Below are 25,844 nucleotides of genomic sequence, written 5' to 3' on the forward strand. Positions count from 1 at the left end.
TTTGTTGTGTGATATATATATATACTGTATATCAGCCATTCACTCTATACTTATATAACGTGGTGTATAAATTGCAAGGACATAGAAGTGATTATTTGTGATGAATGTTCTCTTGAAAAGAAAATGTTAAAAAAGGTTAATTCATTTACAGCTTACCAAAGCCCAAGGTGACATCTTTAAAATGCTTTTGTGGAACATAGCATCATAGAAAATGAATAAAATCAGCATATATTCACATTTGAGATGCTAGAAGTGGAGGCTTGTGGAATTTATGCTTAAAAAATGATCTCAAATTTACAAATATGAACATTGTTTAGGTTTCAGGTTATTTTGAACATTTCTGTCAGTAATTTATTTGAACTTTTCAGCCGTATTTGTATATATTTACATTTGTGTTCCTGCAATTTAACCCGAATACATCTTCACCCACTTATTATTACTGAGCATCACAACATCTTAAAGAGGCGAAGGAACATGTTTTGCTTTGTGAAATGTTTTGGATGCTTCAGTGAAATGTTGCACTCAGCCAAATGTAGAAGTTTGTTTTGCGACCTCGTTTTAAATAGAATAAACATATGGTCCTGACTCATGGGTATAAACTGTTGAGTATTCCAGAATAATGACAGGTGTGAAGGACGTACAACTGGTTCTCGTAGTTGGGGGACGTTTCAGGGGTCAGTTAATGTGCTGCTCTCACACCTGCCTATGTCCTTTCTTTCAGTTTCAGAATCTGAAGAAGAATGATGACAACTCGCTCCCTGTGTTCTCTCTCAATGTACATTATAGACATTGTCTTCAATTTTACACTAAATCAACAACAGAATATCTTGTTTCATGGCCTGAGCTCGAATGTGCAGCTTCTCCAGGCCCATGAATAATTTTGAGTGTAGCCTCCAGAAGAAGTGTTCATTACTGAACAAGATAAAACAACCACAGTCTGAGTGAGATTTATGCCCTGGGCCTCCTTCAGTGATCAATAAATTATACATGATAAAACAGCAGCGTGTGTAGTTTAACTAAACAAATAATTTGGTGAAGTGCAAGACCTCTGTACTAGAAATGTGTGTTTCTATGGAGACCAGGTAGTCGGCCACAGCGTGGACTGCAGATCATGAGACAGTTTGAGTTTACGATAGTAGAAGATAAGATTTTCTTTTCACTTGGACATGTGGCTGCAAATAACACCCACACAATGACTTCAGGTGGAAGACGCTGCTCTTCTGTGTTTGCTAAATCTGCCCTATGGAGACGTGAGCCCTCCCTGGTTACACATGCATGACCGCTGCTATCAAATGGTGTGTGGGACTCCGTGTCCTCCATCGATGTTATGAGAGGCGGCGATGACGCCGGCGCCACTTGATCATAGACTTTAAACCACAGTTTTAGCAGATGACCCGGGAGGGGGAAAAACAGCTAAAATGGGATCTGGTCTGTGGTCACATCGCTGGCGGTGTGAAGTTACCATGCTGATGAGTGAGAGTAAGACCTGCTGATGGACGATGTGCAGTGGATTTAAATTAAAGCACACCGGCTTTTTACACACACACACACACTCCGCAGACACACACACCGACTCACACCTAGCATCCCCCTCCAAATCCTGCAGGAATGTGTCTCCTATAACAACATTAACTATCACAAGGCCCACATCACATGACAAGAGGGGCCTGTTTGTGTGTACATGTGCATCCACATATCTCCTGGACGGTACCTTGTTCTGCCCGAGGAGTAAAAATAAACACCAACACTCAAGTAACACCCAGCATTAGGAAACCAGCCAGAGGGATGACAAGAAATCGCCCAAACATTTTAGACCGCTTGCGTAACTGGTCCCCGATGGCAGCAGAGAGCGGAATACAGTTTTACCCTTGTATCTAATTTTGTTCCCAGATACGGTGAGCACCCGGGGAGGAGCAGCAATAAAGTGAAACCTTAAATTTCATTTCACTGAAATAATTTTTATTGGTTATGCATAACCGAAATTGCAAACAGAATCATGTTTCTTCAGAGTAGCCAGCTAATTTTAGCGAGCATGGTAAAACAAGCTAATGGCAAGATATCAGTGGGCTCAGGGCACATTGGAAAATGTTTCCATTTGGCTACAAACAAAATACCCTGCAGTGCTTTGACTGCAGAAATCTTTGAGACCTATGTGTTAAACTTTGGATCAAATAAAACCAAAATGTGATTCCTCATGGGCTAAGTGAGAACATATTTTTGTGATTTGGTTGAACCAGCGGTTTAAGGCCTTTTTCCTCACAGGGAATTCAACCAGGAATCCTCCTGGCCCTTTGCTGCATGTCTTCCTGCTCTCTCTTCCCAATTCACGCTTACCGTCAAATGAAATGACCACAAAAAAACTGCACACATATCTCATATATATATCTGGGTCGTCAACGTTGGAATTGTTGTTCAGCCATTCATGCATTAGAGGGCAGTGCAGAGACAAGAGTTTCTAACAACAAGTCTTACCTAAGAAAGACTTCTTCCCTACGCCATGCTAAAGTATCATTACATAGAAGCCTGTAGTACCTCGTGTCTGTGGTCATCTCGCTTGAACTATTGAAGACACTGCGCCACAATTTCAGATGGCACTGCTCCATTTTGTCTATTTGGCCTTTATCCGAAAGCTTTTAGAAGACATGCTCACACACGGATGAAATGAACGGACAGAAAACGTCCAGTTCCCAAATGTATCTAACGTCGAGCATAAAATTAAAACTAATTGTTACCATCGCACATTTAAACCAAAAAGCAGAGGTAGGCTAACTTTATTTCATGATGTGTCAAAACAACCTTTTGAGAGAAGAAATGCCTGAGGAGTGGAGTCGCATATTTATTCCCCCAAAAAAGAAACATACATTGACTCAAATTCAAAGACCAGGCCGCTCTGAGCTGGAGAGAGCTGCAGCACAGAGGTGAAAAAGAGTCGGAGGAGAGAAGGCTGGAGGGATAAAAAGGAAAAGCAATGAGGGTGCTGACACATCCTGACAAAATGGAACAGGGAGTGCCACTCAGCACCTCACACACCAATGTGCATACACTACACACACACAAATGCATATTGCACATGCAAGCTTTGCCTTAAGGACATGCAACCTGGATCTGAGCTTCTGCTGAAAGCAACAGATGCCAGAAATACAGCATCACATATAGAACCAAGGACAACGAGGTCACACAATCATATTCACTTTCAAACTCTCACACCACAGCTCAGTTTGCAGGTTTTAATCTCGCAGACAGAGCCGAGCTTCTTACCAAACCCAAGTCAATAAAACCCTTGGCTGCATGTGCATTTTTACAAGGTGAGGTCGCCTGTTTACGTGTGTGTGTGTAGTGTGTGCATGTGTGTGTGCGCTCACTATCAGCAGGCTGCTTGAACTTTGCATCTTTGTTAGTTTGGGTTTCATCTCCACAGGGAAATCTTTGTAAAAGAGGAAGAGTTTTATTAGGGCGCTACGTGATACCAGCTGTCAGAAGTGGCTCCCTTCTCCAGACCAAGACACTCTGTCGCTGTGCTCCCTCCAGGCTCTGCAGCGTATGTGCACACATGCGGCCTCAACATTTCACGGTCCTGCACCGCTGCTCTCGTGTCCATATGTTCTCATCCTCACATCTTTGAAGCACTCGAATTACAAATTAGCTAAAAGCATCCCCACAAACCAAAAACCACAGACTTGAGTGCTAATAAATTTGCAACAGCTCACATATTTACAGTGTAATGTGGACGTACATGCTGGATTTAACCCCCCCCCCCGCCATGTGTCTGAGTATCTGCCTATTTATCTATGTATCTGCTTTGGTCGCTGCCTCCCGCATCACTCACACCCTCTCACAACCGCAACAGCTGCCTCTTGTCAGCGTTGCTCTGCAGCAGCTGAGGGTGAAGGGAGGAGTGCAAAATCGCGTTTAACTGCCGTGGTTCTGGCCGAAGGGGACGCAGGGCGAGGGGTAGGGGATGGGGGGGTTTGGTTAACAGAACATCAGGATCCCATTTAGACCATGGAGAGGCACATGGGAGCGGGACAGGGTGTCGGCTGAGTATGTCGGGGAGGAAGTGGGAGGTCATGTGTGTGCGTGAGCGTGTCCATCTGCATGTTTCGTGTGTATATTGTCTTTAATGTGGTTGTTTGTATTTGCCACCGTTTCCATCAAAGACTCTGAGGTTGTGTGCGAGCGTGTGTGTGTTTGTGTGTTTTTGTGCTTCTGTCCTCAGCAGCAGAACAGTACAGCACTGTCCTCCTGCATCTCCGGGTCAAAGGTCAAAGCTGAGGCATGCGGCTGACCACATCAGTCCCTATCTGACACTTGACCTTTGACCTCTCTCCGCCTGGGCCGGCTGCCAGCCTGCAGTTTTTTCCAAACTGTGGGATGCATAAAACTGAGGAAACTTATGTGTTGTCGGCAACATGTGGACGTGGTCTATACAATTTGTCTTCTGAAGTCCAGTGGTGGGATCACCAGGGGACCGATGGAAAACTTGAGTCTGACAGCAACCAGATATGAGCTGGCTCTGAGATGGAGCTGGAAAGATTTGGTTGGGAGGGGAGGGGAGGAGTTTGATGGAAAGAATGAGGAAAGAAACAGCAAAACTGGGGATGGAGAGGATGTGAAAACTTTTCCTCTAACAACTATTAATGCCTTTTCACTTTAAATGTTCCTCCACACGTAATAAACTTAAAGGAAAGGTTTATCTCATTCCAGAAGATTACATTAGTCAGAGGCTGTCTATGCTTCGGGCTGTTTTGCGTGGGCATTCAGGAAAGTAAATGAGATTCGAAAAATAGCTGGTGTGTGAATTATGACTAACAATTAACTCATAGAGTTATCCTTGAAAAACAAACAGCTATAAGGCGTTAAATATGTTCTGGAGAATAAATCAGTCTTTAGCCATTCCTAGCGTCTCTGTGTGTCGCCACTTAAACATACAATATGTAACTTGGCCACTAGGGGTCACTTACTTACTTACACAATGATGTTGTTAAGCAGCATGGGATCATGGGAGTTCACCCACCATTTCGTGTCTCATATTCATCTTGGGTCACCTGGTTCTCCTGTGAAAGTTTATAGCACAGACGGACAAAGCCACAAGCAGAACAGATATGACACAATTAAAAGGCCAAAACCAAAACGTCCCGTTAAAACACAGTAGAATTGGGGATTTCTCTGGGTTTGAATATTGTTGGAACATTTTTGGATAACAGAAAAACACAAGTCAACAAAATATATAATACGTCTTGTTGATTATAAGTATTTTAATTAAGAATTGAATTGAATTATCTTTAATCAGAGCAGTGCTTTAAGCTTTAAGCTAAGCTCTTTGCCAAATTTCATAGCAATCCATGCAATGGTTGTCAATACATTTCAATAAGAAAACAGTGTGAACCTGCAGATGACGGTCCTTTCCTGGAATCTGTGCACGTCACTGGCTTTTTCTTTGGGAGTGCGACTTCTCAATAAAGGAAATGAAAGCCAAGTTACAAATGTGTTTATAGCTCAGCATCATGTGAGGATTCAGGCCAAGAGATTGTCATTATCACTCTGTTTCACATCCTCTTTTCCTCGCCGACATGGGAACGAAGCTTTTGCCCATGGTGCAACAGCAATTGCGACAACCTGGGGCCACTTGGGTTGAATCATTTGTGTGTATGATTCAGATGGAGTGGAACAATCAGGAATTAAGTTCACAGTCCATCTCAGAATACTCACATTCCCATGAACTGTTCAAATTAGCAACATTACACCATAATGCTGTCGAGACTATAGAGGACAAAGTCTGTTGTGTGGTAGCAGAGAAGTAAGTGTCGTAATAAAGATTAATAATAAAGAATGAAGAATAAGATGATTCAATTTCATCGGCAGCAGAGCAAATACCCTTCAACCAAATGAGAGCGTTGCGTACTTGAACGTCTCACATCAACAAAAGCACAACACTCAAAACGTACAAATCTGAGCCGGCGTGTTCCTGTTCTCTCAGATGTGACACCTTGCTTTGCAGAAAACCAAATAACAACAGGTTGTTTGTCATTTCAGAAATAGAGTCTGAGTTTGAGCTGAAGGATACGAGCTGACCCGCTGTCCATGACATTCCTGAATACCACAATACATTATTGTCACTGTCACCCTGTGTGTGTGTGTGTGTGTGTGTGTGTGTGTGTGTGTGTGTGTGTGAGTCCTGTCACACTGAACACTGTGTCCCTCTGTGAAGTTTGTTTAAAAGAACAATTAAAACATTTTTAACATGTCAAGCATTTGATTATAAAACAGGAACTGGTTAAAATCAACATTTTGAATTAGATCTGATCAAACCTGGATAAATATGTGTTTCCTCACAGATTCTGTCCGTTGTCCTGACTTTGTGAACATCACTGCATTCTAATGCAAAGGAAAATGCAAGTTTCTGAAGTTTGAGCCTTTTCCCAGCAGCAGTGGAGAGATTTATTAGAGTAAAAGTGACAACAGAAGAGTTTAAAAACACTCCAGTCAGTCATACCTCCACCAAAGCTCAACAGTCCGCTAAGGAAACCATATTTAAATCAACCAGATCCGTTTTTTTTATTTGGATCTAAACTGAGGTCGACTCAAATTCATGTCAGTTGGATTGAAGTTGAAATGTCCCTTTATCCTCTTGTGGTTTCAACTGGGGAAGGAGCCACACATCTGACCCCATCGTGCCAAACTTCAGAGCTCCAGTCGCAGACGTTAAAATGATCTCTCCATGTTCTCCGTGATTCTCCAAAAGTAACAACCTGAAAAGAGGTTGAATAAGTCAGAACAACAGTTCAGAGTGTGATGGACATTTCAAAGAATAAATGAAAACATTTAACCTGGGCACAGCTGATGAAAGTTCACCTCTCTTCTCATTTTCTCCTCTTTTCATCCCCGAGCTCTCGAGCTCGTCAAGCCCCCCCCCCTGTCAGCTGCCCAGTTGAAGGGTCTCGTCCTCGCTGACATATTCAAGGAGAACATTCCTGATTTTACATGCACAGTGACTGCATCAACGTGATGTCATTAATTGTGCAAAAGGAGTTTTCATCTCTTCTGAAACCAATTCAAAAGATTAAAATGGAGTGAAGACGAAAATGTCATGCTTGAGCTAATTGGCCAAACTGTGCTCGGTAACAGACACAAGTGGTAAAACTACTGTGTGCACGTTTGGTCTTTTCATCTGTGGCAATTAGTCTGTATGTTGTCATTTCTACTCAGCAAGATGTTGTAAAATCTATTTTTATCCAAGTCCTGGTTAATTCAGTTTTAACTGCGCGCCCTTTAAAATCAGAAAACCAGATGCAGAGACGCGACTTCAAGGTGGGATTTTTTTTTCTATTCGTAAAGTGTTTATTGTTATTTGTGGTTTGTTCATTGATTTCTTACCACACTCGACCCAATGATCTGCTCATTAAAAGTTCTGTGCCAAGAAAGATGCTGATCAACAAGAACAGGCCCGTCTGAAATAGAAAACCTCCACTTCTGCCTCGTGCGTTTAGTCATGTTAAATGACCATAAGTGTAATTCCAGTCAGCGACACAAGAGAGGGGCCCTCTCTCTGCCCTCCATACCACAGACTGGGGGGAGACGCCAGACGAACACACTCACAGGAGGGAGGGAGGGAGGGAGGAGGCAGGAAGATGGAATTTTAATGCACAATCTTTACACCACATGTACACACACACACACACACACACACACACACGAAAACACATATATCATATTAACGTCACATTTAAGCTTCCCTAGGATTTTTAGAAAGCATGTATGGCATCTGTGCATGAATCAAAGTGATCTTTTCAGAGTAAAACATTGACCCCTGTCGAAGATGACTGCAAAAAACTTTAAAAGCATCGAGTGGCACTTGTCCAAACTAGTTCTGCAGCAGGAGGCTGTTCAGCCATAGAGTCAGTTCGACCATAATATGCATCATTGTGTGTATCTTAGTTTTTATTCCATTCATATTTTTTTAGTTTTTTTATATTTTCTTACACGTCAGTATTATTATTGCACATTTCTCTAGTGGGACTAATAAAGGATTATTTTATTAATTTCTTGTCTTTTTTCTTATCTCTCTTCTACAAGGTTATATCATGAGTGGGATTATCTAAAGCATAAATCTGTGTATTAGGATATATTTCCATAATGCACCCACACCCCATGTGATAAGATCTAAGCTTTGATGATGCTTATGGGAGAAAACGTGAGAAGAAAATATCAGAAAAGGTTCAACCTCATCAAAACAGATAACACAAGAGTGCACTAAATGACATTACATTTCAGAAAATGTCCTCATCACAACTTTCCAAGAGTTGCATGAGGAGATTGATACTGTTGTGTTGAATGCGCAGCAATGACAGTGGCATCAATCTTCTCATCTTACTCTTGGCAAGAGAGTTAAGAAGCTAATTTAAGTCTTGACGGCCATGTGGAGTTTAAGTGTGAGGTCATGGTGCCACACAACTTTAGCTGGGCAACTCGACAACAACACAGAGGTACATGCTTTTCAATTTCCAATACAACCACATGTGAACAATTCATTGTTTTGATTTTGCATCGCTGTGACTTTCTGCAGCCTTGTGTCCTCCTGAGAACCCCACTCTTCCATGAGGCTAATCTGACATGGTCTAGTGGTTCGGCCTGCTATGTTTTGGAAAAGCAGCACAGTGCAGAGGTCAGATCCTCATCGGCTCTGATGATTGTTTACATTCTCGCACTCGGCCGCCTGGGACAGACAGTGGCCATTTAAAAGTGGAATCGTGGGAAGAAACAGGGTGATGAATATCCCAGAGAGAGTGAGACAGCGATACTGAGACTCTCTTCCCTGTCTACACTCCAGGATGTGACGCTGTCGACTGTCATGTGCTGGTCTTTGCTTTTCTGTGACCTGGATTCAGACCAATCTTTAAAACCTGTCACTGCAGCCTTTGTGGTCTGAGATGTAAACCGTGTTAACACAGCGTCCTCGGCTCAAAGGATTTGATCTTCTTCGCAGTGACTCACTTTTCTATCTTTGAACTCAGGTTTAATTATTTTCTATACTCTGGGCCTAGTGTAAATATTCCACACTGCTGACTTCATTGGACCCGTCAGCCCCGAAAGAAAAATAAATCTTCTATCTAAAAACAGAGGAGAAAGATTGACCCTGATGTAGACGGTTCAATACCTTGAGAAGAGAGATGAGTCTGATCTCAGTAACACGCATCACTGAAGCCTTTTAGTGGGACTTCAGTCCAGCATCGACTGTCTTCACTTACAAAGTGATCAATAGTGAGTGAAAATAGTTCTCTTGGTTTAACACTTACTTCATGCTCAATAATTTACTCTCCTGTTCAGAGCTTTTAAAAAAGGACTTGAAGAGGTTTTAATCTTTTCACAAAATCTAACAGCTGTATATAGATCATACAGCTCTACACTGCCCCATCATGGTCACACGTGTGTATTACAACTTTGGACCCACCAACAGCTGTCACACAAAAAAACAACTATACTACACTTTAAAAATAAAAGCATGAATCTTGTAAACATTTCTGAAGTGAAAACGTATCCTTAGGCTTTGGACTGAAGAAGAAAACATAATTACAAAAAAATATATTATTTACATATTGTATGTAAATTGAAATAACCATATTTACTTTTTCCACATTTATTTATTCGCAATAAATTTCCTAAAATAGATAAATGATGAAAACATTTCAGAAGCTTTGGCAGAAGAAAGTTAATTAAAACATATAAACATACTGTGTATAATAATACCACTACCACTACTACTACTACTACTAATGCGTTTTATTTTGAAGATGTGTAAGGGAAGTGTTTGATCGGGGATCTTATCTGGATTCTGATTGGTCCATCCAGTCCTCCTCAGACCTGCAGGGACCAATCAGCGGCTCCAGCTGCAGACAGATGTGCTGCTCTCTCCTCCGGCTCAAGATGAGGCTGCGGCCGGTTGTTCTCACACTGACTCTCACGGTGACTCTCGCTTATTACGTTTACATCCCGCTGCCCGACTCCATCCAGGAGCCGTGGAGGCTGATGCTGGTGGCTGCTGCCTTCAGGACATCGATGCATCTGGTAAGAGAGAAATGATTTCATGGTAAATATGGAGTCAACTCTGGTGAATGCATGGTTGTAAATATCAGAAACACGTGAATGCAGCGCGGTGCAGCTGCAGCAACGATCAGAGTCTGGACTAATGGATTCATTCTGACTACAGGTTAAATATTACATTTAAAATGTTGGCAGTGTAAATGTCCATGTAAATAATAATCGGGAAGTATTCAGCCATGCTAAATTATTAATACTATAACATAGCAGGAGGTTCATTAAAAAATCCATAAAGTTTTTACAGGCCCTGTCGCGCACCGAGAGCTATCAAGGTCCATTTCAATTTTATAACATCCTTCGAGGGCCAGTCGGGAGATATGTTATGGGTTCACTAATTCAAATTAGTAACATTACGTCTCCTCCTGTCTCTGTCCTCAGGCGTCTCTGAGGGATTGGCTGGGCTGCGACTCTTATTTCAAGTCTCTCAGGTGGCCCTCGGAGAGCTTCCATGGCACGTCCAAGGTGGGGGACAGCTCCGAGTCTGGCGGCGGTGTCGTGCCCGGAGTGAAGGTCAGCGACATCACTTTCGCAGGCATCCCGGTCAGAGTATACGAGCCCCCGGCTGGAGGGGAGGGTCACCTGAGGAGAGGGCTGATGTATTTCCATGGAGGAGACTGGGCCCTTGGCAGCACAGGTGAGTACGGACATCAGTGTTGTCTTAATGTAGAATAACGAGGGTATACAGAAAGACCAGGCTTTTGTTTTTACCACGAATGTGCAACCTTCTTTGCACTACAGGTGCAGATAGTTTCAACAGTGTCGGTAATACAATATGCTAATATTTTCTTAATCAATTCCCTGTATTCTCGTGCTATTCGCTCAGTTTTTTGTTTAAAAAAAGTCTAGTTTTAAGAGCTTTTTTATTAACTCTGTTTTCTGCTAAGGAGGTTAATTGTTTGAAAACTGTTTGAAATATTGTATTTTCATGTCCATATTCAAAATCAAGTGTAGTTTGTGAATACAGCGTATCACTTTTGTTCATTTGGCTTTTCCACACTCCTCCATCCTTCTTTTTCTCCCTCTCACCTCCTCAGAGAGACGTTCAAGCGATGCCCTCAGCCACATGGTGTCGGACGAGCTCAACACTGTTGTGGTCTGTGTTGAGTAAGTTTGTCTCCTGCAACACCGATCAACTCTCTCAACGTTTGCTCTGCTCATAAAGGAATGAGACCAACTGCTAATGCTGATCTACATTAGACTTAAGAAAGTTTTCTTCAGGCCCACATGAGATATTATGGAAGTGTTATGACAGGTTTGGTGCTATGCTGTTGTGACTGGAGTTCCCCTCTAACTACAGAGTGTGGATATAATTGCATGCTCATGAACTGAAACATGTGCAACCATTGTCTTTTAGGTATCGTCTTTATCCGGAGGTGCACTTTCCCGTTCCATATTTAGACTGCCTCGCTGCTGCCAAACACTTCCTGTCCCCAGAGGTTCTGACCAAGTATGCGATTGACCCCGAGCGAGTGGCCGTGTCAGGGGCCAGTACCGGAGGAAACCTGGCTGCTGCAGTCGCTCAGGAGGTAAACTGGAGCGGTCGCCTGTAGAAATCACAATGTAAATACAATGCAGGGAATTATGTGTTTCTGTATCTTCTCCAGATTTCCATTGACGACACTGTGAGTGTGAAGTTCAGCATCCAGGCTTTAATCTACCCGGCGCTCCAAGCCCTGGACTTCAACACACCTTCCTATGTGCAGAACCAGGACATACCCGTCCTCTACCGCCCCCTCATGGTTCATTTTTGGCTGCGGTACCTCGGCGCTGACCTCTCCCTGCAGCCCCAGTTGCTCGTGAACAACCACAGCTCCTCACGCCACTCGGCTGTCAGCCCAGAGGTGAGGGCGCGATCAGACTGGACTGTGCTCTTGCCCTTGAAATACAAGAGGAGCCACAGGCCTCTCGTTGTCAGTAAAGGTTCACCGGGGCTTCTGAAGGAGGTGCCGGGGCTGCTGGATGTGCGGGCGTCGCCGCTGCTGGCAGGACCAGAGGTTTTGGCCAAATGCCCCCGGACGTACATCCTAACGTGCGAACATGACGTGTTGAGGGACGATGGGCTCATGTACACTCGGCGCCTGCAGGACGCAGGGGTCACAGTAACCAATGACCACTATGAGGACGGCTTCCACGGATGTTTCAGCTTTATAGTCTGGCCAGTAGAGTTTGATGTGGGGAGGAGGGCAGTCAAGGGTTACCTCCACTGGCTGCAGAACAACTTGTGAGTGTGTTTGTGTAAATGAGTAATGGGTGCATTTCTGATTTATTTGAGACTTATAGATTTGCTTAAGGGATTTTACGTTGGTTCTTTGTGCTAAAATATCTGATCTGAGCTCAGGGCTGTCATGTACGTCCACACCACAGTCACAAGCTTTCCATAAAACATTCAGCTGGTTCATTCATACATTTAGTTTGTGTCACAGGGGTTGGAAATGATTTTATACTTTTTATAAAGTTACGATAAAATCCCCAAATCAAAAGGTTCATGTTGGCAGTGGTTGATTTTTTATTGTTGTGGCGAGAAACTAGTTAGATTGCTGGCAAAACTTTAATTTATACAAAGAATTAAAATGATAAAACTTATTAAAAGATGTCAATAATAGAAATTAATGATTGTGTCCTGGATATTTTATTAAAATTCATTGTTTAACCCAACCACAGTTCTCATGTGTCACCTTTAGCTGATTCACATTTAAAGATTTATGTATAAATACATAAACATACTTGTGGGTTGCTAATTGATTTTCTTCCAATCACAAATCTTTAGTGGTATCTAACCTCAGGCCTCTTTCAAACACACCTACATTTAAAATACATATATTTATACACAGGAAGGGAAGTCACTGTGGTTTTGATGACGCAGCTGCTAAATACATAATTACTGTGTAGAGAACAAACCCGCTCAGAGGTGCATCAGCTTCACTCAGTTTTTATGATCAGACACACTTTTCATGTTCTGCTCTCACCTGAGGGGTTAGTGATTTCCTGGGTCACTAAACGCAGCAGCATCGAAAATCAATACAGCAGCGTCCTCTAGTGGTTTGATAACAGCAGTACTCAAGTACGGTTTACTTCAAAACCGTAATACTACGTGATTATTTTTAGTTTTTGCTATTTTTAATAGTTCAGATGTAAATGTTGTATTTTTTAGAGATGCAATAATAAAACATAGTCATGAAATACTAATAATACATATAGTTCCCATTTGTCTGCATGACAAATGCTGTAATATACTTTTACATTTGATGTCTCTAAGTGTATATCTATAGTCTATGTATTGTACGTTTCACTCTATATATACATATAATATGTGTATTTTTTTATATTTTCATTCTTTATATTGTGTATAGTTTTTGAGTTTTTATATTTTATATTTCATATAGTGAGATATTTCTGCTGCTATATCCATTCATCCAGTTAAAAGTATATGCAGGGATTATTTCATTGCTACTTTAACTCAGTGACTCTATATGAAGACAGCTCACTAAAGTGAAGCCTCTTGAAAGATCTGGATCACCCCCTGGTGGCTGGCTGCAGCATTGCAACATCCAATCTTTTATATATATACTGTATATGGGCCAAACTTAAAAGAAAATGACAAACATGTTGGTTTATGTGCATCTGTAAATTTTTCTTATAAGTTTGGTTTTAAATAATCCACTACGCAGGATCTGGCTCCGAATGATGTCATCAGCACAAGATGGCGTCCCCTGTGTTTGGGATATTCTGCTTTCATATTATATTATCAAATCTCTATATAAAATATTATATACGCTATTTTAATTCATCCTTTCCTAACACATAAATGTAAATTTCATGATGACCCTAAATGAATACCTGGTACTGATTTGATTTTAAGCATAACATTTAAAAGAAAGTCTACAGGTCTACAAGTTGATAGATATGAAAAAACATTTCTGTGCTCTCACATTCACACATTGTGTAGTTTCCTGTCAAGGAAATACCCCCCCACTGTCAGGCCCAGTCATTGGTGACAGTGTGTGTGTGCTTTGTGCTGCAGCAGCAGTTTCACCATCAGGCTGTTTTATAGAGGAGACAATGAGCAGCTGTAAAACTCAGACGGGAATTTAGGGAGATTCCATGACTTTAGCGAGTGGAACGCTGGGAGGAGAAGCCTTGAGGGAGAGAAAAGAGGAGTGGAACGCGGAGGAAGGTGGACGGAGTGTGATCCATCCTTCTAAGCCATTTTATGTCTTCAGGGTATAATTCCAGCCCTTTGCTTCAGAGGGAAACAGCTCTCATTCCCAGAGAAGCAGCAGCAGCAGCAGTTCTCCTCATGCTTTCCTGTTTCCAATTGTTTCCAAACTTCACGTTTTGAGTCACCATGTATAAAAGTTTCAGTAGCTCAACTGTGCACATGTTCCACACAGGGACACAAGGTTCGGAAGGTTTTTGTGTAAAACAAAAGGAATTTTGTAAGTTACAAAATGAAATAGATTTTTTGATCCTATTGCATTTTTTGGCAGTAACCATAAAGTATCAACTACACACTCAGAACTTTGTGACGTCAGAAATGTGGCCTGGGCGTTGCTCTTCTGTAAAAATGCAGAGTAAACAAAAATTCAATTTTTGCAGTGTTTTTTTTTTTTTACGCTGACTGCGCAGTCACGAAGTTGCTGCCCCCTGGTGTTTCCCCACAGTACTGCACTCTGGGTAATGAAGATGCCCCTCTCGCCAATCTTTTTTTATGCTTGTGAGTTTTAAATATAAAACACATCTGACATACAGAGCTGACATACAGTTGTTTACTGAGCAGTCCTGTCCGGTGCAATGTGGCAGCAGCATTTACACATCTGTGATTAAAACCTGCTGAGGTCAAAGGTCAACAGCTGACTGGACTGAAGAAATAGGTGGAGAAAAACAAGTGGCATGATATCAACTCACACAATAACTCCCCAAACACATGTTCACACATGGTCCCTCTCTCTCTCTCTCTCTCTCTCTGCTTGCCATGGGATTGTAGACAGGCATCTCTCTCAGGGTGTCATCTTCCCCGCCTGAGGCCAGACTGTCTCAATATATCACTCACCTACTCCACCTCCCTCTCTGCGAGCCTGGGAATTGATTCACTTCAGGGGAACGCAGGAAACTCTTATCACTTTCTCTTCCGCATTTTGAGATTTTAATCACCGATGGGGACAAAGTAAATACTTCTTTTCCTCGAGACGTGACGCTCGCACTTACGACTTCATTTCCAGAGTGATTTGCATACACATACATCCGTCTGTGAGAGCTGCTGGGGAATTCACGGTGCACATGCATGACTCTGTTGGTTGCGTGCATGCTGGTTCTGGTAGTTGGAAGGGTCGTCCCACTTCCTCACCCTGACAATGGAGCCGGGGTGAAAGGTGAAGGAATGAAAGTACAGGAATCACTCAAGGTTAAGTCGTGCAGATTGAATGACTCCCCTGTGACAAATCCTGCTCGGTGCTACGCTGCTGCACTAACAATGGCGGGTCACTTGGCACTAATCTGCGAGCATTCTCTTCAGATCATTTCACAATAGCAGGAAAGAGAAGAGAAAAAAAGTTCTTTATCTGGCTTTCAGACGCTGAGTTTGCAGTGATGCTGCGTTCGTGGTAAATGGTCTGAATAGAGGTTTTCCAGTCTTATCGAGCGCTCACAGCTCAAGTCTCGTTCACCCCATTGCTTCTACATGCAGATCTTTTTCTATCACACCATTCATACACTGGGATTGAACCACTGACATTCTGGATGGTGGATAACTCTCTCTACCTCCTGCGCCACAGCTATAGTGTCCTCCGCTCGTGTGAATCATTACACACTTAAGTGCTTTTGGTTAAATGACAATGTGACATCTTTTTTTGAAGGTACTCCTATCTGCAAACATATATACAAATACACAGTATTCAATTGTGCTTTTCATTTTATACACAGTATATAATAAATAATTGCACTATATATTGTCATTTCCTTTATTTTCATTCCACCTAACTTAATGGAGCATGTTTAGTTACAGCCACATTTGATCTCATTTCTATAATTTTGGTCCCAATTGTCTTTTGTTTATTTTATTTATAAAAATATAATACTTGTGCATCCATTTGATTATGTATGGGCTTGGTGGAGCTATATCTATATATATATATATATATGCTGTCATGTTAGACTTATGTTCTACAAGAGAGCTTTCATTTTAATCCATACTTGCAAAGCTCTTTATGTATAAGGCTGAAAACTGCGATATAAAATGTATTATATTAACGTTATCTACAGGTGTTTTACTGTTAAAATAGAGAAGCTGAACAAAGTGAAAATGGAATTTAATTCCAAGAAAAAGCTCAAATATCTTCATCGGTGTTAAACTGCTGAGATTTATTGTTTCCAGAGGCTCTGTGCTCTTCTTAAAAGCCTCGTTCAGCCAACAGTTATCTAATGCTGCCTTCACTCGCTCGTCATTCGGGAGACTGGAAGTCGTGAAAACCATTTGTGAAGCTTTTGAAGTGCTCCTGGCTGGAAGTAATAAAGAAATAAAGCCCATAACAAAACTTTGGCTGATGTTTGGAAATCAGGATTAAAATGTCGCCAAAGCTACTTTGAACTGCAGAAAGAAGGAGACAGTTGCACCTTTAACCTGCAGCACAGTAACTAAAAGGGTCTCATAAAATAAAACGGTCTCTGTTATGTTCCTTTTCAAAGTCCTGTCACCACGTGCTAATAAGATGTTTTGGGATTTTAGACTCAACATATGTTTTTCATATAAAGTCAAATATGCTTTGCAGCCTTTCGATTATCAGTTTCATTCCAATATCGTTTACATTTGATTTTGTTCAACTTATCAATAATATCAGGATAAGATAAGATGTTCTTGAAAGAAGACCAGAGCTCGCGGGACCTTTGTTGTCGATGCCCCGTTCCTCTGGAATAGATTACTTGATTTTCTTTCTTTTTGGCTATTACGTGTGTCTCATTTATTCCTCTCCTTAGTCATTACTTTTAAATTATGTTGTTTTAGTTTATCTGCTGTTTTTGATTTTGACTTATTTTTTGATTTATTTTATTTTATCCATCCTTGTTGTCTCATGATTTGTATTCTTGTTTTCATCCATCCTCTTTGTGAAGCCCTTTGTAACAGCTGCTTTAAAATGTGCTATATAATAAAGTTATTATTATTAACAACGCTTTGAGTGAACAAGAAGTTGAGATAATTGAAATCTGAGCATCTCTACCTGCTAATGAAGCTCATGTGTGTTGATCAAAAGCTCCAGAACTGCCAAATAAATTAACCTTGAATTGAAATTAATTTGTCAAGAAAATAATCTGCTTGACAGTTTAATCAAACTCTGGACCATCTTTGCAACAGGTTACAGCTAAATATCAACAAAGCAAAGATCAAATACATTTGCCTGCAGCACCTCGAAGTTTCCTTATTTTCGACGGCCCCTGAAGGCACCCGGGGGTTGCATTAAATCTGCCTGCTTATTTCTGTCTAATAACAGTGACATCTTGAGGCTGTTGTAATCCTCCACACCTCCTCTCTGCTCCACCTACAAACTGCTGCTCTGTTTTCCGGCCTCCTCCTCCTCCTCCTCTCTCTCCCCCTCCAGAGCAGAAATGCGGCAGAGCTTGATCTGACTTGTCCTGACTGCTGGAAGCATTTTCTCCACACTCTCTCTTCTCTCTTCTGGACTTTATTTGGGTGCTTTTCTCACGCCGCTGTGACATGGCCATCTCTATCTCCCTGCAGAGTCTGGGGCTCATCATACTTGCAGCCATCCTCATCCAGACCATCGCCGTGGCCATCAGTTTCATCTACTTCAACAAAGTCCTGAGCACAGTGAGTTAACTGACTTCTAACTGGGGACATGTATTTTAAATGATGACATATTCTCTTTATCATAATTTCACAGTGATCTGAGATCAACTTCAGAGGAATGTAAGACCTTTGAAACAATTTTACAACCGACTCTGTACGGATACAGGACTGGGACAACATTAAAATAACATCCTGAACTGGCACAGAAACATATGCAGCTCAAGTAAAAGTTAATTTACGATTAAATTTGCCTTGAAATAACATTATAACATCATTTGAGTAGTTACAGACGTATTATTTCCCCACAGAGATGTAAGACTGCAGGGAACAGAGGCATCAGAAGTGGAAATCCTCTTTAAAATACTATTAAAGTATCATTAAAGTACAATTTGACTTACTTTATATACTGCTGGGTACATGATTTATTTATTTTCTATACATTCTTTGTTATTTGGACCGTCAATATAAAAATACATTTGAAATATTTTAGAAAAAAGAAAGTGTCCTTCATAAATCGTGCAGGAATTTTCCATTGGACAGGAGAAGAGAAAGTTGTTTAAACTATGTCAGGACATTACACTAGTTATGAATGAGTTTGTGATACCGTCGAGCAACATTTATCATTTCAGACCTGATCAATAAAAACTGATAAAACATGTTTATAAAAGTTGATAGACCTGTTCCTGAGCTCTGATTGGCTGAGGAACAGGAAACACCCGCTGTTTACCTGCGAGTGACTGTAAGTGCATTTCAACACATTAATAGATAACCACCTTCACTTAAACCTATAATTAACCAAAGGAATGTTTTACTTTGAGGAAGCATGATTCAAATGAATCCTGATTACAAATATGTTAAAATGTGATTTTTGGATGTTTGTCCAGAATATATTGTTAAAAGTTGAAAAGATATTGTTTTTCTAAAAGCAGAATAAATTCCGAGCTTCACTTTTTAAGTCAACATGAACAAGTCCAGCAGAATGGAAATATGAACTGTGATCACATATTGATGAATGAACATAGCATAATTGATATTTAGCAAAGTAACCAGGGACTATTTTACTTTGAGGAAGCATATTTTTTGGTTATTAAATCGACCCAGATTAAATAAATGTATAAAAATATACTATTAAAAAGAGTTTGATTTTTCTCAGACTCCGGGTTTACTCATACAAGTAATTGGTTGTGGTATGTTTCTGCATAAGCATAAATATACAGTATGTAAAAAAATAACTAACATATTTACAATATGACAAGTTAGATAAGTACAATAAGTACATAAGTACAATTTAATATTTATACATTTGGACTATTATTGGCTTTGGAGAGTTCAAATATTAAGTCACAGGTGAGTTATTATTAATCTGCAGCTAACTTGATAATCAATTATAATCTTTAAAATCATTTTTCCTCAGTGATCTTCAAAGAAACAAACCAAATATCTGCAAATATTCACCTCAAATTATTTTCCCTCACTTATGAGGAGACAACTTTCACTTTGACATTTGACAGAAAAAACTGTTGCTAAAGAAAGTCCTTGTCAGATCAGACCATTCGATCATTTAGTTTCAGCCTTACATCATTTGTTTTGCATCTATTCTTCTTAACAGATGCAGGAGAGTTTCTCCCGCAGCAGCGTTTCCTGTCTGATAAACGCAAACCTGCACTCGGAGTTCGAAGAGTCGACGGCCGAGGACAGAAAACGCAACCCCTGCTGGCAAGTCACGCAACAGCTCCACTACCACATAGAGAAGGTTTTGATTTATTCTCTTTGTCTCATTTACATAATTCTGTGTGGAAAAGAAAAGAAACCCAGATCTGGTGCAAGGTTCATTTGGTGTTTGAGAAAAAAAACCCACCAGAGGCCAAATGTTTCTATTTGCAGTAATCAGTGATCCTATCGTACTTCACATGCAGTCACTCAGACGTCACCGGCAAAAATTGGAAAATGATCTAACGCTGACTCAGCCAAAAGGGGAAAACCGTTATTACAAGTCAACACATGAAATTTGTAGAGCCAGGGTGACTGGGAGTGACTGGATTCTCAGGGTGACAGGATAAATTACTGATTGTTTCTAATTTAGATTTTAAAGATGCGTACAAATGTCAGAATAAAGGTAAAAGACAAGATATATTAACCGACTGACCCATTCTCTCTCCCTCCCTTCTCCCCTCGTCTCTTTTTCTGTTTCTCTTTGTGTTTTTCTTTCAGACAATGGCGGACAGATTCCAGAAAGAGATATCGTCCACTATGAGAAGTAAGAACAATGCCTCCATTGACAGTCAATTGCTTCTAATGGACTTAAAGTATGACTTTTCCCACTAAAAATGTCCAGTGAGTTTTTCTTATCTGCTTGTGTTTTCGCAGATAAGCTGACGGGAGCGCTGCCCATCCTGAGCCCCGGGGTCGCTCTTCCTAAAGTCGCAGCCCATGTGACGGGTGTAGTCTCCTCCACAGACTCTCCCATAGCAGAGGGTGAGTGCAGGAGTCGAATGTAAAAGTATCTGCAGTCGTTCTGAGGTTATCGTCTTGGAAAGCAGATTAAAGGACATCTGTGGGACTGTAAATCTAAATAACAAAATAATAGGTATGTTATGTGTATAGACAAGGGTCTAATGATGAGGCTTAGGTTGCTTCACCTGCACCTTCCCAGTGCCAGAGGTGAGGAATGTGCTTCGAGGCTTCCCAGGCTGCTTTCAGGTTCAATAACGTCTCCCTACACGTCTGTCAGGACCTGCAGATGTGCAGCTGCTTTTGCGTAACCTGGAGCGTCCTGTAGTTGCTGTGCACAGGATGAGTCACTGTCTTAATTAATCACTGTCCAGCAAATGAGCGCAGGCCACTTTTGGCACGAGCCCACTCCTGGACCTCACAAGCAACATGCTCTCTCACATGCAACCCAGATGACAGGTCCGCAGAGAAGAGCTTTTTTGAGGACTTCTTTTTTTTGACAGTCCATCTGCAATCCAGAGGCCCACTAGGATTTGTCCCAATATTCTCAGAGAGGGTCCTGACCTCACCGGGGCCTTGAGCAAAGTTCTTTTAAGTTGCTGAGCTCAGAGCCACTTCAACTATTATACATCACCACAGTCACAATGGACAATACAGTCACCGGAGTACAACGCCTCCTTCTTTAAAATAGTTCGCTCCATCGCAGAGTGAGTAGAAGTATACATGTAGAAGAGAACGAGGGACAAAACCGAAGAATAGAATGTTTTCCAAAGAGTCTAAAGATGAACATAGACATAAAGTAGAAATTGTAGAAAACCAAATATATACATATATATATATATATATATATATATATATATCTTTTCTGTATGGAGTGTATTTTATAGCAGGTTTCTAGTCTTAAAGGGTTTTTTTCGACTACAAGCCACATTCACACTCTGTACTTATTTGCTGAGCATTTTCTATCACACTCACTCTGGTTCAGCTGCCAGAGGAAATGTAAGGTTCAGTATTTTGCCCAAAAAGAACAAAAGGAACCGGGGATCAAACCACCGACTTTATGGTCAGTGGACAGCCCGCTCTAACTCCTGATCCACAGCCTCTATAACGGCTCTGATGATACAGAATCTCACCTACTTAAGCATAGCACCAGCAGATAACGATTCTATCGTAAGTTCTAATTAGTTGTAGGATACTAGACCCAAATATTATTGAGATGTTTTAAATCTTTGTACGTCTGAGAGTCGTCAGTATATTGTCTGGATTGGTCTTGAAAGTTTTTCGAGGGGAAGCAAAACAAAATTTCCAAATTAACAGATTTTTTTTTCCAGCAAATCTTTAAAAAGTTTGGACAATTAGATCTGTGAAGTTTTATTTAGAGTTTGTGGAATCAGCCACGGATTCTGTTCCATGAGATTCATTTTGTTTTTAGCCGCTGGAAACTGGACAAACTTCTGATGCTGCACATTTTTCTGTTTGATCAAATTAAACAGTCCAAATTAAAACTGGCACAGGCTTTAAGTTGATGATGAGACGAACAATGTCGTTCTCTGTTATTCTTGTTGTTGCAGCGTAAATAGCTCTGATACTTTTTATATCTCGGGCAAATACATTTATTTTAGCTTTGGCTTCAAGGATCTTGTCCATAAGGATCCGGTTTCTTAAAACAAATCTAAAAAAAGGCCTGTTATCTTTTCCTTTTCTGGAGGCAGGAGATCATCAACATGTGGCTGTCGTTGCTGAACTAAGGAAAACTAAAAACCATGGCAGAAAGAAAACAAAACATTTCTGAAAAGCAACACATAGCTGAGTTTATTATAATCCATTAGAGGAGCAGTTGTTGGGCTGCCGCTGCGGGCACATCTGTAAGCATTATTTACTTTACACACACTCTTTAAACATTTGTTTCTCATTTGAATTGCAGTGACTGTTTAAACTCAGCAACACTCAAAGTGCAATCTCAAAAAGTTCTTGCGTCACAGCGAACGGTCTTAAATGTTGAGCATGTATGTGTTTCTGCTTGTTTGTGTGATTGCAGGCGCGCGGAGCAGCAGGGGGTACCTGGGGGAGCGTATCAGAGGGTGGGAGGGCCACAGGGGTCTGTCCTTCCTGCAGAACATGGAGCTGAGGGGAGGCGAGCTGCTGGTGCCCACAGCTGGCCTCTACTACATCTACGCACAAACCTACTTCAGGCTGCCCTCAACGGGGGAGATGGAGACGGAGGCAAAGGACGAGACAGGGGAAACAAAAGAGGAGGAAGGAGCTCAGCTTGTGCAGTACATCTACAAGAAGGTGAGGCTTTGTGTGCCCTAAAGGACAATACTTGGAATTGAGAGATACTTTATCTGCAGCATGTGCATTGTCGACTCAGAGCAAAAAGGTTGCTGGGTCAAACCCATCTGGGGCCTTTCTGTGCCAAGTGCCCAGTTCTCTGCCTTCCCCCCACAAACATGTTGCTTTGGTTAATTAGACTCTGGTTGTTTATCTCTAGAGCTGCTGACATTTTCCTGTGGTCATGAGCTTGTCGAACACAAACAGTCTCCTGCTGTGTTCTTCATATGTGAAAGACAGACTCTGGAAGATGTCTGGATTTCAGTTTTCCAAAGTTCACATCTGAGAATAGGTTCATGTCAGACTGGACGTGTCCAGAGTGGACGCTGTGTCTTTCCCGATGACAGCAACCTCCTGATCCAAGGAAAGACTGAACCACAGTTGAGCACCAAGCAAATATCCACCAATTACTCTATGCCACTTATCACAGCAACCTTAATACTACTTAACAGCAAACAGTCAACAAGTCAACAGTGGTCGTCACCTGAGCTGTCCTTACAAAAAGGAATATCATAATCTCAGAAGTCACAGTGGCAACGCGTCATTAGTCTTCACATGGTGCCACTATGTTGGACAAATACATCTTCTCATAGGCTCATCTCGACAAACCATGTGTCCTCTGTCTCTATTATTAATCGTATTAACACAAATATGTGTAATATTCCTCTGACTTTATTCTGTGTGCTGTCAGCCTGGGTTAGAGGGGCCAATAAAAACAAAACAATTCATACTGAGTGAAAGTGAATAAAACTAAATTAACAAAATCAACCTGAACCATAAACAAACTCTAAAGCAGCACTTTAACCACGGAAAACGAAAGTGGAAACTACAAACAAAGGTAATTAAAGAAGACAATTCATCAAAGTGCTGGAGAGTTGATTTTAAACTGTTCCTAAAAAGTAGTGTCTAAAGTTAAAACCTTAAAACACATGTTTGGTAAGCACTTGAATTAAAAGGGAAGCAGCAGAACAATGCAAGAAGAAATATCCTCCAGGTGTCCAGGCCCTGCTCAGCACCACGTGAACAGAGTTACAAACAGGAAGCACCAGTGGAAGATCTGGGTAAAGAAACTTCAGCAGTACCCACAGTTATCGACCTGATCACAACGCAGCTTCTACCTGAAGCAAACTTACCGCTGCAGTGAGGAGCAAGAAGAAGCCGCAGAACCAACCGGTGTCATGAAGAGAGAGGAAGTGCCAGTGAAACAACCACAGGCTACTTTCATCAGCAGCGAGGGAGGAAGTGGGTTTCCAAGTCTTCCCTACCACCGGGGGGAGGAAAGTGTGTGACTCATTACTGATTGGTCAGGGCAACACGAAACAAAACTTCTCCAGAAAAAAAAACCAAACAGAAATGAGCTAATGTGAACACAATGTCAGGACTGGACACGGTGACTCAGATTTGCGCCGAGGGCAGTGATGTTTCTGATGACACGCAACTTGTGAGTGCAAGTGAACTCTTAATCCTCAAATGTCAGCGTGTCCTTAAATGCTCTAGAGTTGATTTATAAAGTTATTGATTTCAGATTGAATTAAAAAAAAGTCTTTATCATTTGATTTATAAAGTTGTGATCTGTTTTTTGTGGCGTGGGCCCTCAGATGAGTTCCTACACGGTGCCCATCCTGCTGATGAAGTCGTCTCGCAGTGCCTGCTGGCCCCGGGGTCAGGAGCCCGGCCTCTTCTCCCTGCACCAGGCCGGCACTGCCTTTCTCCAGCCTGCTGACCGCCTCTTTGTCACGGTCAGCAACGCCAGCGCCATGGAGATGGACGGCAGGGCGAGCTACTTCGGGGCCTTCCTCGTGGGCTAATGAGAGAGAGAGAGAGGCCTGGGCGGAGGAGTCCAGCACTGGGATGACTGTTTTATTAGACACTGACAGAAGTTGACCAAAATGTCAGGGTTTGCTCTGGTGAATGTGAGGAAGCTGTCTGAGGATGCAGGGTTGGAGACGGACAGACCAGGGGAGTGGGACCCGAGCTGCAGGGATGTGATCGAACCAGACAGACCAACAGCGGCCTGGTACGACGGGGGAAGTGGAGCCATTTGGGGTGTATTTACTCCAGCAGTGACCAGTTAATTGATTACAGCTAAACCTCACACAGGATATTTATTCTGTCTGTAAGACTGCGGAGAGCAGAACACACAGCAAACAGATTGTGTGGTGCATTCAGGGCACAAGGGATTTGGAGGAGGACAATAGATGCAGATTAAATGTTGAGAGAAGACAGCCGTGTTGACTAAATGACATTTAATGGAGTTTTTATTAAAAGTGAATAGATGCCACAAGATGTTAAAAGATTGTTACATTCTCTCTTTGTGCAACTTCTTGAATAAATCTGTGGTGTGACAATGAATGTGAAATATTAAAACTGTTTTGTGACACATGAACCTACCTTTGTCCAGTAGATAATTTCAGTATCAGGGTCATGGAAAAGTAAAAAACAACAAGAAGAGGAAGATTTCTTTGTTTAATTTTGCAGATCGAGAATAAAAATTTGACTTTAAAATTGAAATCAAAATTTTGGGTATAAGCTTAAGAATATATCAAATTACTGATGTTCGCGAATATGAGAAAAATACGTTGTTTAGAGGGATTGGTGAAATTATTCTTCAGAATCAGTTTTAGTAACGAGGAAATTCTTTCTCTTTCAGGACATTAACAGTGTGGTGATCAGTGTTTGGGCTTTGAACAGAAAACTGTTGATCCTCTGACTTGATGTGATGGAGCAGAGGAGTCGACTTTATTCACACCACTTCCACTTTAATGCCAAAAAAATCCTCTGGTTTAGTTGAATAATTTGATTAAATCCTCTTAAAAGGTTTATTTTCCCCCTGAACTCTAGTCTAGGGTTCAGGACAGAGGATGTTGCACCATGTTAAGCCCCGAGAGGCAAATTGTAATTTATTCGGCTTTGCAAATAAAATTTGATTGATTGACTTGATTCTCAATGTTTCCAGTTCATTCTTGAAATGCAAACTCCTCCACAGAAACTCTTCTGCAGTTTTAGTTTTGGATTCAATCATTCACAATTAGATTCTATACAGATTTAAGATAAGAAAACTTCACCAGGTCAATGATAGTAATAAAAGATGACTCCCCAGATGATTAATGATAACTTAAATCATCCCGACTTGTCCTGTAGCGCCCCCATCAGCCTGACATGTCATGGT

At 41.4% G+C, this 25,844-nt stretch overlaps 2 protein-coding genes and 1 long non-coding RNA gene across 3 annotated transcripts; 2 read left to right on the forward strand and 1 right to left on the reverse strand.

Annotated features, from left to right (window-relative positions):
- Nucleotides 1-9,618: 9,618 nt before the first annotated feature.
- Nucleotides 9,619-23,947, reverse strand: LOC138412174 (uncharacterized). The gene is made up of 2 exons (XR_011244655.1): nucleotides 23,809-23,947; nucleotides 9,619-10,059 (listed from the first exon to the last, which is right to left on the reverse strand). It is a non-coding gene; the product is annotated as an uncharacterized lncRNA (long non-coding RNA).
- Nucleotides 9,895-12,464, forward strand: nceh1a (neutral cholesterol ester hydrolase 1a). The gene is made up of 5 exons (XM_020105052.2): nucleotides 9,895-10,062; nucleotides 10,474-10,729; nucleotides 11,130-11,199; nucleotides 11,450-11,621; nucleotides 11,700-12,464. Exons 1-5 carry the CDS (start codon nucleotides 9,895-9,897, stop codon nucleotides 12,318-12,320), a joined length of 1,287 nt encoding a protein of 428 aa, XP_019960611.2. The 3' UTR covers nucleotides 12,321-12,464.
- LOC109640849 (tumor necrosis factor ligand superfamily member 10-like) lies at nucleotides 17,593-25,061 on the forward strand. The gene is made up of 6 exons (XM_069535262.1): nucleotides 17,593-17,914; nucleotides 19,503-19,646; nucleotides 20,105-20,150; nucleotides 20,261-20,368; nucleotides 22,383-22,636; nucleotides 24,274-25,061. The coding sequence occupies exons 1-6, from the start codon at nucleotides 17,801-17,803 to the stop codon at nucleotides 24,481-24,483; spliced, it is 876 nt and encodes a 291-aa protein (XP_069391363.1). The 5' UTR covers nucleotides 17,593-17,800; the 3' UTR covers nucleotides 24,484-25,061.
- The last annotated feature ends 783 nt before the right edge of the window (nucleotides 25,062-25,844 follow it).

The sequence above is a fragment of the Paralichthys olivaceus genome, chromosome 12 (genome assembly GCF_024713975.1).
Source record: "Paralichthys olivaceus isolate ysfri-2021 chromosome 12, ASM2471397v2, whole genome shotgun sequence".
In the NCBI taxonomy this organism is placed as follows: domain Eukaryota; kingdom Metazoa; phylum Chordata; class Actinopteri; order Pleuronectiformes; family Paralichthyidae; genus Paralichthys; species Paralichthys olivaceus.

Excerpts from the sequence above, each read along its gene's own strand:
- nceh1a (XM_020105052.2), top strand. The coding sequence starts at position 9,895 with ATGTGCTGCTCTCTCCTCCGGCTCAAGATGAGGCTGCGGCCGGTTGTT. Across the intron at positions 10,730-11,129 it reads CTGGGCCCTTGGCAGCACAG|AGAGACGTTCAAGCGATGCC; the intron begins GTGAGTACGGAC and ends TCACCTCCTCAG. Across the intron at positions 11,200-11,449 it reads ACTGTTGTGGTCTGTGTTGA|GTATCGTCTTTATCCGGAGG; the intron begins GTAAGTTTGTCT and ends ATTGTCTTTTAG.
- LOC109640849 (XM_069535262.1), top strand. The coding sequence starts at position 17,801 with ATGGCCATCTCTATCTCCCTGCAGAGTCTGGGGCTCATCATACTTGCA. Across the intron at positions 17,915-19,502 it reads TCAACAAAGTCCTGAGCACA|ATGCAGGAGAGTTTCTCCCG; the intron begins GTGAGTTAACTG and ends TCTTCTTAACAG. Across the intron at positions 19,647-20,104 it reads TCCACTACCACATAGAGAAG|ACAATGGCGGACAGATTCCA; the intron begins GTTTTGATTTAT and ends TTTTTCTTTCAG.